The 11,763-nt window shown below is 38.6% G+C and overlaps 1 protein-coding gene across 3 annotated transcripts in view; it reads right to left on the bottom strand.

The window, feature by feature from the left end:
• Window positions 1-2,893: 2,893 nt before the first annotated feature.
• The window catches only part of VPS36 (vacuolar protein sorting 36 homolog), a 31,678-nt gene continuing 22,808 nt past the window's right edge, over window positions 2,894-11,763 (bottom strand). The window contains exons 9-15 of one of the 3 annotated variants that reach the window (XM_087436123.1): window positions 11,068-11,202; window positions 9,649-9,714; window positions 8,185-8,249; window positions 7,482-7,566; window positions 6,210-6,286; window positions 6,022-6,117; window positions 2,894-5,565 (exon numbers count right to left, since the gene is read on the bottom strand). In XM_087436123.1, coding sequence (XP_087292249.1) covers window positions 6,024-6,117; window positions 6,210-6,286; window positions 7,482-7,566; window positions 8,185-8,249; window positions 9,649-9,714; window positions 11,068-11,202 — 522 coding nt within the window. In that variant the 3' untranslated portion in view covers window positions 2,894-5,565; window positions 6,022-6,023. Of the gene's footprint in view, window positions 6,118-6,209; window positions 6,287-7,481; window positions 7,567-8,184; window positions 8,250-9,648; window positions 9,715-11,067; window positions 11,203-11,763 lie in introns of all 3 variants that reach the window. The other 2 variants (XM_087436122.1, XM_087436124.1) reach the window with 2 other exon arrangements.

Here is an 11,763-nt window from a genome sequence, read left to right as displayed (position 1 = left end):
CAAAGCCCCAGTAGATAGTTGTATGTCATAGCTGCACATCCTTCTAGTTGCTGTATGTGGGACTCGGCCTCAGGATGGACGGAGAAGTGGTGCCTCGGTGCGCGCCCGGGATCCGAACCCGGGCCACCAGCATCGGAGCGCACGCACTTAACCACCAAGCCACGGGGCCGGCCCTCCACCGTGTTTAACAGCTGTGGCTGCTTTTGAGTACACTGTAAGGTGCCATAGAGTTTTGCATTTGCTTTTCTTTCACACAAAATATACCACTTAACAGGCAAAACTAATGTGTGGTAGTGGAAATCACAGCACAGTGGTGACCTTTGGGGAGCAGGTGATTGGAAAGGGGCACCAGGAAACTTTTAGTAACGATAGATCTTGGTTGGTGTGAGTTACATGGATTTATTATGCATTTGTCAAAACTCATCCAACTTAAGATCTGTGCATTTCACTGTAAATTTTACCTCAATTTTTAAAACTCTTAAAAAATATAGCATTTGCAGGTCCTTGAATCTATCACTTAATCTTTTAAAAGGTAGCACAATTATTCAATTAGAGTTTATCAGAGGTATCAAACTTGCTAAGTATTTATCTTCTCAAATAACTAATTCTAGCAGTACTAATTAAATCTATCCAAAGTTTCAAAAAAGGCTTGAAAGTCACCTTCCATTTTCACTGACAGTAGAATTATCTAGTCTAATATCCATTCATCAGCTCAAGTCGGGATTCCTTTTCAAATGCATGCCACAGTCCCTGGCATTTTCCGTTTGAAAAGCAAAAGCTCAGTGGAAAGAGTGGGCTTTGGGGTTAGATAAAGCTGAGATTAATTCCAGCCCTGCCTCTGTAACCTTGGGCAAATTACTTAGTTCCTCCTTTCCTCCACTGGAAAAGGCATATAATATCGGTTATATCAAAGTTTTGTGGTGACTGAGTGAAACATGTAGAAAGCAACTTGCTCTGTATTAACCTTTCAGACACACACTCTCCCTAGAAACCCACTCTTGGGGGGTGCAAGGACCTCAATCTAGGAGCAAGTGGCTGGATCAATGGGTCATTTTTAAAATAACAGCTTTATTGAGATGCTTGGTCATTATTGCCTTAATTAGAATTCTTGCCAAACTGTATTACTGTCTTTATTGGACAGTTAAAATAGTTTAATCTTTCCTAAAAGAAGGCACATTGACTTGAAGAAAAAAAAAGCTTTCAAAAGAACAGTGGAGGGGCCGGTCTGGTGGCGAAAGCGGTTAAGTGCTCGCGCTCCACTGCGGCGGCCTGTGGTTTGCCAGTTTGGATCCCTGGCGGGCACCAACGCACCGCTTGTCAAGCCATGCTGTGGCGGCGTCCCATATAAAGTAGAGGAAGATGGGCATGGATGTTAGCCCAGGGCCAGTCTTCCTCAGCAAAAAGAGGGATTGGCAGGTGTTAGCTCAGGTCCGATCTTCCTCACACACACACAAAAAAGAACAGTGGTATTGTCAGTATCGAACTTAAACAAGCTGGCTGTCCATATATCTTGAATTCTCCTTCTGGGTCAGTGACTGGTCTAATGATCTTGTGCAAACTGTGTGACATTGCTTCACTATCTCAATAATGTCCTTTATACAAATGGAGAGATCTTTTATTTCCCTAGATAATACCCTGAGAGAAAAGCTTTAACTGACTCATGAATATCAGGGCACAAGGAGGAACATGAATGACCCAGTTTTCTCACTGTAATAACAAGTTCTTACATGTGTGTTAACCTGACTTTTTTGGAGTGCTACGCAAATCATGGATGTGGCCCATGTCATGGAATTTCAGTAAGCGTATCTCAGACAGGCTGAGCCCTGACAAGCCTGGTTGAGAAGCCTCTTAGGAAGAGGAGTAAAGGACACTGATTTAGGTTTGTGAGTCACTCATGACACATTATAATCCAAAATCACTCAATTTGGTTAATACTTAACTAGGATCTACCTTGTACAATCACTGACTTAGGCCAGTGGGAACTCAAAAGAAGTGTTGTGTGACAGTCCTTAAACTCAAAGAAACCTGATTTCTCTATTTTCTTATGGCATCAAGACAACAGTTAGAGAACAAGATAAAATATAGTCAAGTATATGAGACAGATAATAACTCTTATGGAGTTTAGAAATAGTAGAGTTGTGTACTGGAAACAGATTTTTCTAGAGTGGCTGGAATTGAGCAAAGTATGATTTTGATTAGTGCGCATGGGGGTGGGTGAGTGGGAAGAAGTAATGAAAGAAAGTCTGGATAGACAAGGGAAAGTGTCCCAGGAACAGGAAGAGGCACACCCCATGCTGTTCCCTTGACCAATGCCTTTTACCTACTGACCATCTCTTGGTCCTTGTGAGCCTAGTTTCCTAGGCTCTTCCTCTCCCACAAGGCCTTCCCAAGTCCCTCCATCAAAACTAAGGGCTCCTTCCTTGTCTTCCACAGCATGGTACTTGTATCCCCTCCACGGCACATACTTCATTTCATCTTGAATTAAGGTTGCTCACATGTCTACTGCCCCAATAGGCCAACCTCTTTAAGGGCTGGGGCTTTATCTTATTCACTTTTGTATCCCCACCAGTGGCACACAAAGTTCCTCACACAAATTCAGTATGTATTTTTAAAAAAAGTGTTTTCTTTATTGAATTGAATGGGAGATAAAAAGTAGGATAAGGTGGAGCCAAATTATAAATAGGTATATACATCAGAGTTAATTCATTCAGTAACTATTTACTGCGTCGTACTGTGTGCCAGGGCCCTGTTCTGGGCTCTGAGGATCTAACCATGAATAAACCAGAGAAATATCTCTTCCCTGTGGAGCTTACACTCTAGATAATGGGATGGGATTGGCAATAAATTTACATAAGTTCAACCATACTGTTGGCAAAAAAAAAAAAAAAAGACATGCATTTAAATAGTTTATTGGTGCTATAAAGTCTATTGTTGATACATAGTTTCTATTACATACTGTACCTACTAAATTCATAAAATACACTCATGTATCACACCACAGGGATTCTAATTATAAGACTATACAGAGAACTTTATTGGCAAGTTAAGCGATTTTCAAGGATCATTTTGAGCATGCATGATTTCATCCCTAGGCAGTCTTCAGCACAGTCTTTAAAACCTGACCACCTTATAAGTTGTGTCTCTACTGTACCAAAATGAAAACTCTGAGATTGCTGGGCAAAGGAGAACCATTTTAAGTATCTGAGCATGAGAATGATGACGATGAATCCACGTCTGGTAAGATTTGTTGGGTAACAGGGAATAAGAGACAGTACATTCACATGAACACACATGGTCAATCAACAGTGGAATTCACAGCAAGAATTAGAAAAAACAGTTCATGAGCCATTTCCCATTCTTTTAAAACAACTAAAATAGTAAGAGCTTGAGATCAAAAATATTTATAACCAACTCTTGATTATAAAATCTAAACGAAAAAATTGTAACATATTCGCTTATTCTGACTAAAGGTTTATCATTTTCATATATTTTTCAGAGTATTTAAAAAGAACACCAAGAAAAATCATTTTTAAATTTTGCAATAATTTTACTCTATATACATTAATACCAATCATTTAACCCTGAAAACAATCTTCACTCGTACAATGTAAAAAAAACTTTTGACAGTATCTGACTAGAAATATTCCATTACCATTAAAGCTACAAACAGATTTATGCTCCTAAGAGCAAAGTTAGGAAAGCAAAAATAATAACCATACCAGTGGTAAGCACCAATACAGAAAGAACTTTTTTGCACTTAGGGCCTGATTGGCTGTATTTAAACATAACCTCTACCAACAGAGGACCAAAATAACATCTTATTTGGCAAAAAAAGAAAAGAGATAAAAATATACATACAGAGGTCTGGAAACAGTGAAGAATGCCCACTTTAAAAATAAAACAGTAAAATCAATCATATTTGTTTTTTAGTTAATGTGACATTTGCAAAATATATTCATATGTTACTTTTTTTCCTCTTTAGTTCACTTTATACTATTCAGATTGTTCCATTTTTGTTAATGCGTTGTCACACTAATGTAAATCAATACGTTGAATTATGGGAGTTTTCTATAATGAATCCAAACCATTAGAGCTAGATCCCGTAGCTCAAACAACCTCAGTGGCAACTCATTCCAACTGCTGAAACACATTATTTATCTTTGTAATTTTTAAAAACCTTAGCCAGATAAGATATCATGTAAGTCTGTGTGTGTGTGTGTGTGTGCACACATGTGTGTGTGTGCACACATGCGTGTATGTGCACGTGCAAGTATGCCAGAGCAGTGTGAGAGAAAGAGTGCAACCCAGAGAGAGGAGTGACATACAAACAAGCTTACACAATGGCCCAAAAGACTTGGGCAGCCAGACACCGAAATGTCCCCAAAACAAACCTGAGGCTGAGCAGTGGGAGAATTAGGGGATCTGTCATCACAACGGAGAATCAGTGACAGATTTGGAGAACCAAGACTAAGGCAGGATGCCTCGGCCACAACATTCCCATGACACTGGCGGATGCGAAGCAGCGACAGCCCTTTTCTGGCAGGGATCAGGGACTGACTCTGGCTACACTTGGAGGGATTCCCTGGGTCTGCAGCTCAGGGTCCTGCAACATCCCCAAAGGGCATCTGCAGTAGCCTCTGGCAGTGGCCCTCCACCTCACTCAGTGAGAACGTCTTAGGGATCCCAGACTGTGGACCTGGGTATCCCCTCCTCCCGGTCTCAGCAGTTCTCTCAATATAGATACTATCCCTTTCAGAGGTGTGGCCAAAAACCATCCCTACCTTCCACTACCAACTCAGTCTGAGAAAGAGGGTCTCCTCTGTCCCTGTGGGGTCCCTGAGTTTGAGGTAATGCCATCACACTGTATGCTGTATAGCGGTATCATATGAAGGCAGACAAGTCTGCTTTAAAACTCAATATAAATTCAATATTAGCTGGTTTTTATTACCTCAGTAATACTTTTTAGCGAGATAGTTTCTCCACACAACTTATGATGTGTGGGGTAAAGAAAAAAAAATATTGCTAGAATATGATAGAAAGATTTTTAAAAGTTCAGTGTTGAAACTCCCTAAGGGAAGGAAAAGAAGACGTTACTTTTCCACTCTCTATGTTCCTGTCCTTGACTTCGAGGTCAAAGAGCACCAAGGTCCCTGGTAAGCTAGTTAAAGGTCCTCCCAGCCCCTCGGCCTACACAACAATCCTAGGGAACTCCTGAGCCGTCTACTCCCCAAATCTGTAATCATATCTCTGGGCATGTCTACACAGCTCTTTAATGCAGTTTCAAAATCCACCGCATTTTTTAAACAAAATGACATAGTTGCATTCTTTAAATGCCAGCTATGAAATCATCACTTAAAAAAAAAAGAAAGAAAGAAACTACTCAGATTATATATACGTAAGTCACATAAAATTCTCTCCTTTTTTAAGTGCTTTATTTGGTCTGTTGAAGACATGCTTGTGACTGCTTCTAAAGAAAAGCCCTTAGGAGGAGCCTCATTTGGCACTCTGCAGTTTGATATTTTGTTCCAATGTTGGCAGGTTCTTCAGCTACACCGTAGGTATGACCTGCTTATGAAAACCCCCCAAAATGGGCACATTAGATACAGAAAAAAACCTCATTTATAATTCAGTGAATTTTAGTCACACCAAAATAATGACCTAACCTGTCCAAACATGCAACTTCTCCTTTATTCCCCCCGTGAACTAAATTCCCTTCTTTAAAAAATGGTCAGATTTGAGGATCAAGTTAAAATCCATCATATTTCAAGTTAAACTCTGAGGATTCTTTACAACTGTAGCATGATTTCAAATTCACATTGGCATTCATTTTTCTGTATTTTCCTATATTTATCCTAAATAAACTTCCTGAACCATTATATTTATGGAGAAATTAAAAGGGTTTTATATTATACTGCAAAGTTCCAGTAAATGCTCAGTTTATCAGGGTTTATCCTTAGCTCAATGTCAGACAACCTCCACATGATGCAAGTGTATGGACAAGAAGTATTTCAAATACAAAACCTTTAGCTCTGTGTCATAAATAAATTCGGGTAAAATCGCAAGCCTTCCACCGAATCATCTCGGCAAAGATGGCCCATCTTCTCTGCAAGAAGCAACCTAGAAATCAAGGGAAAAAGCCACAGTCATCTGTCCGTTCAGAAACACAAACACAAACACAAGGTGTAATGAAGAGGAAGGGCCTTACTTACCTTTCCTTGGCCAGGAGGACGGACATTCCTACAAGCTTGGCAAACTCTTCTGACGTTAGGGATCCCTTTTCTGAAACCTAACAGAAACAGAGCAGAAAAAATATGATAATGTAGACCACCTAGGTACCAACCTAGGGACAATGTCTACCAGCATAATCAAGAAGTAATTTATTGAATTTTCTACTAAATCCACAGAATATTCACTACAGAACTAAATCTTCTTCACTAATGTTTAATTCTACAAAAGCTGAAGGACCCAGAAGAAATAGAGAAGTTAAACTATCATGAAGCCCTCTGTGATGTAACAAAGGCACTGTCATAAAGCCTAAAAAGAACTATTCGATATTCTGAAAAGGAACATATAACAAATTCTAATTGAGTGCCTATTATGTGCTCCAGTGAGGAACTTTATAGGTTCAGTTTAAAATACGTGGTAGAGGGGGCCGGCCCTGTGGCATAGCGGTTGTGTGCGCACTCTGCCGCTGGCGGCCTGGGTTTGGATCCCAGGCACGCACCGATGCACCCCTTGTCAGGCCATGCTATGGCGGTGTCCCATATAAAGTGAAGGAAGATGGGCACAGATGTTAGCCCAGGGCCAGTCTTCCTCAGCAAAAAGAAGAGGATTAGCATGGATGTTAGCTCAGGGCTGATCTTCCTCATCAAAAAAAAAAAAAAAACAAAAAAAAAAATCACATGGTAGAAATATCTAGACTTGGAGTTTTCACCTAGCTTAAAATAAGAAGCATAATAAATGTGAGTTATTTAAATTATTCGGGCTCACTGCAGAGGCTATGAAGGCAGTACTATTTCAAGTATCCTAATGAGTAATATCAGCAGTTTGGCCAGTAAAATCCATCTAAACTATAGTTGCTTTTCATATTTTTTGGAAGCAACTATTTTGCAAAACAACTTGTGATGTTTTAAAATGCTGCTTATGTAGGTATTATTGAAAGAAAAAGTTCAATCATGGGTAACATTCTAATTAAAAAATTAAAAACTTGTTCTCAACACTGAGCTTCAAACGAAAAGAGAGCACCTCACTAATTCTAATTCTCCTTACTTAGAAGATGTTATGAGTGTCGGTAAGTTTCAAAAAGCTTTTAAAGTATAATTTTGATTACTATTTTTTCCTTGATAAACCGTCTTTAATCGGGTCTACAAATATTACTTTTTAGTAAAGTTAAATTCAAAAGGAAATCCTGTTTCTCAAGTTTCTAAGCATTCGGGTCTTGGTGGCAAGGCCTAATAACTGGAGGAACCCGGTTCACATACTGTCTCCAAGGCTGAGGCCACCATTTCCTCTTCCTTGTGGGACTGAAGCTCGATTACCATGACGCCACTGTCAAAAACTCGGAGCCTACAAACCGCAGACGGGAGAACAAAGCCGTGAGTATCTGGGATCTTCAACCCCTGAGGAGGCGCAAGTATTTTTTACTTTCTCTTATGCCCAGGTATCAAGGCAATATTAACACAAAACAACATTTAAAACATAAAGACCACAAGCAACTACAGCACAACTGAAAAGCTCATAAATAAACAGTTACTAAAACTATGAACTATAATCCAGATGCTAAATAAAACGTCTGGCTACTTTTTTTTTAACCTGAGGATAAGGAAAATGTAATTCACAACTCAACATTTTACTTCTAAGTCTCCAGAGACTAACACAAAATGTCTAGGGGAAGAGGGGCTGGTTATTCTGACCTCATGGGAGGTGCCTCCATTCTTCTCTCACTGGCCTAAGTCGACAACAGTTGGACTACTAGCCCCCTCAGGCCACGCACAGCCCGTCAGGATGGAAGCCAGGATGACAGAGATGCGTGAGTGCCAAGTGAATTCTGTTCACACAGAATGTAATTTCAAGAGGGGCAATATGTTGGCTGGCCCCGCAGGATGGTGCCTGGCAGGGCTTGCCTGTCTACTCTGTGAGGAATAGTGGCTATAGCCGGCAAACTTCCCGCGGAGGTTCTTTTACCTGAGGGGTAATTTCAGCGCTTCCAGCATCTTGCATGCATTCACTAAATCTTCTGGTGAGAGCAACTAATGGGGGAAAAAAATCCAGTTTACACTGCAAATTAATAGAATGATGCTATATAATTATAATGATCCCTAAAACAGAAGAGGAAATTTAAAAATTATCACTTATCAAGGATTTTAGGTGCCTTAATCACTATAAGGCAAAAAGGACTAAGCAGACTTCTATTCATTAAAGCAGTGTTACCCAAGAGAAATATAATGCAAGTCATATATGTAACTTTTAATTTTCTAGTAGCCACACTAAAAAAATAAAAAGAAATAGGTGAAATTAGTTTTAATACATATATTCTATTTAACCCAATAGATCCAAAATTTCAACATATAATCGACATAAAAAATTATTTATTCTGAACTAAATCTTCTAAATCTGGTGTGTAATTTACACTTACAGCACATCTCAATTTGGATTAACTACACATCAAGTTCACAATCGTCACATGTAGCTAGCTAGCGGCTACCCTTCTGGACCATGCGGCCTTCACAATGAGCCCAAGTGGTGGCTGACAAGCACAGCTCTGAGTCACACAGAATGGCTCCGGAGCCAGCCCCGCCTGGGTCCAAATCCCTGTCAAACCACTGTCTTTAGGTGCGGCTTGGGTCAAATTATTTAATCTTTCTAAGCCTCAATTTCCTCATCCCCAAATTATCCCCCAGAGGGAGATAGTAAAAGTAGGTGCCTCACCGAGTTACTGGCAGGATAAATGAGGTAACCCATGCAGTGTCTGGTGGATAGTGAGTACTCACTGATGGCAGTTATGATGACTATTCAAATAAAAACAGAGCAGAGGCTTAACTCATGGGACCAGGATGAGTGCTGGAGAGACAGGTGTGGGTCATCTGCATGGACACAACTGCTGACACCACAAAACTGTATTTGACTTCGAGGGCACAAAGAGTGCACAGACAGAACCGTGGAGGCCAAGGGTGTGAAGGGGCAATGAGAGGTGAAGAATGGCCGCTGCTGATTCAGAGCCAAAGGAGCAGGGCAGCTTCCCCTCTGTATCATCTACAGGCAATCTGTATCCATCCCAGTTAATTCAAATAGTTAACTGCCACAGAGAAAGGGCATCATGCTCAACCTTATTAATCACAGTACAAACACAGAATATTAGAGCTGAAAAGTATTGGTGAGTCCAAACCCTTATTTTAAAGGTAGGAAAACTGAGTTCCAGAGAGGTTAAGTAAGCTACTCAAGGTCACTCAGCAAATCATTGGCAAAACCAGGAGCAGGATCCACCTCCTAGACCCTAGGGCAATGTTCTGTTCACTGGACCACACTGCTTTTCAAAATACTTTTGACAGTCACAACCCTTCCTCAAATTGTATTCACTATAGGGGAATTTGTATTACATTAAGAAAGTCTATATTTAGTTAAAAGAATATCTAAATATTCTATTCTTACTTCCATTCCTCGAGCTCGGTTTACTAAGCAGTACACCTCTGTGAGTGACATTATTCCCCCTCGTTCCTGTTAAAATATGCAATAAAATAAGTATTATGTTATAATTAGCACATTAGCATTTCTTAACAGAAATCATAAAATTTCTTAGGCTTTTAAAAACTATATTTACAAACAGGAGAACCTGTTCAGATACCACGAGGCACTTCAGATTCAATATTTGGACTTTAATGTCATTATTACTGTTTTCACATTTACTTAATGAAAAGAGGGGCCCTATACCATGTTTCAGAAAGTGCATTTAAATGTTTTAAGTTATTCCAGCTAATAAATGAAGAAGAAATCATAGAATTAAATAAGAATATCACCATTTTGCAAGCCCTAACAAAGGAACAGATCTAGATAATGACTGTCAATGGCTGCTAACATCACAAAAAAAAGACAATCAGACATTATATACCTCCTGATGGAAATGCACAACACCCTCTATAAAATATTCTTGTCAGGAAAAAAAAGAAGTTCTGGATATAACTACCAGTTTACAAGGAATACATAGGACAGGGAAGCATGTTAATATACAAGTCAGCAAAATCCAGACTCTAAGACACTCTATAAGATAAACTACTAGTCTCTTCAATAAATAAATTATGGGGGGAGGAGGGAGACATGGGAAAAGGAGAAACACATGGAATTAAAAAAACAACAAAACCTTGAGAGATAAATCAACCAATTGCTATGTATCCTGATTTAACAAACCAACTGTAAGAAAAAATGTGAACACTAACCAGATAGTTGATAATATTAAAAAATTATTTTTAACTTTTTGGGTGTGAAATGGGATTATAATTACATTTAAAGGCATATTTATCATTATAATTACATACTGAAATATTTACACATAAAGCAAGGTGATGTCTTGGATTTGGCTTACAGATGAAGCTGGATGGTGGGCACACAGGGATTCATTATACTATTCTACTTTATCATATGTGTGAAATATTTCTTAATACAAGCACTTTAATAAATAAAAGTTTTGATTGCCTGAATAATGTTAGACTAGAATATGAGTCTGTATTATGAAATTATTAACAGTACACTATATATTAAGACTAGATATATGTCAATATATCTATATATAGAGAGATCATAGATTTCCTTTTGAAAATAAGAGATAAAAACTTCATATCAAATAGATTTCAAAAGTTATAGATATCTGAAATGGAAATTGAAAACAATTTAGAAGATTATTGACAAAGAATTCATTAATAAGTACACTGAATTAATTTAATATTCCTGAAAGAAAAAATAACGTTCGTTGACTAGTAACCATATCATGAAAGGAGTTAGGCTCTTCTTATGATTTCTGATGACACGGAAATAATTTAACACAATTTAAAAAGACTATTTAGGTTTTGTTTGTACCTCTAAAGGCGCCTGCAATATTCCAGCCAGCTGTTTGGCCAGCTGCATGTGGTACTGTGTGCCTGAGCCGTAGGTTTCCCTGGTAACTGGGTTAGCTATTCCCATGCTCAGCAAATAGGATTTAAACCTGATGGTCTATAATGAGAAAAGAAAATACACAAAAAGACTATGTAGAATCAGTCTATCCACCCCAACTTATGAAATCCTTCCATCATAAATTCAATTCTACTCAATTATTTCTATATCTACCCATTTTCTCTACTGTGTTTCTCTTCTGTGAACTATATGGAAGCGAATTTCTAGCAGTTCCCTGCATAAATCCTGCATAAATCTAATTATTCTTCTTCCTTCTCCTATTTTGATATCCCATACTCCATTTACCTCACAAGTTTGGTGGGAGAGGAGATTTAGATAACAACTATGCTATATTTAATGCCAACTAAATGATACCACCGAAAACTTAGAAAGGAAAATGGCTGTGATCAGATGGTAGAAAAATCTAATGACACAGATATCAAACTTAGGGATGTGTATAAAACAGCCACTCATACATTTCAATATCTCTGTTTTCTACACCCCAGGAAAAGGTACTGAATATCCTTTAATCCTACTAGACCTATCAAAGCTTTTTATGGTTGATTTTTTCTTTAGCACTTTCATATATCCTTAAGTCCTAAAAGAAATAAAACACTACAT

The sequence above is a fragment of the Ceratotherium simum genome, chromosome 10 (genome assembly GCF_057802395.1).
Source record: "Ceratotherium simum simum isolate JZ-2026a chromosome 10, ASM5780239v1, whole genome shotgun sequence".
Classification (NCBI taxonomy): Eukaryota; Metazoa; Chordata; class Mammalia; order Perissodactyla; family Rhinocerotidae; genus Ceratotherium; species Ceratotherium simum.
This window is presented reverse-complemented; position numbering and strand designations above follow the sequence as displayed.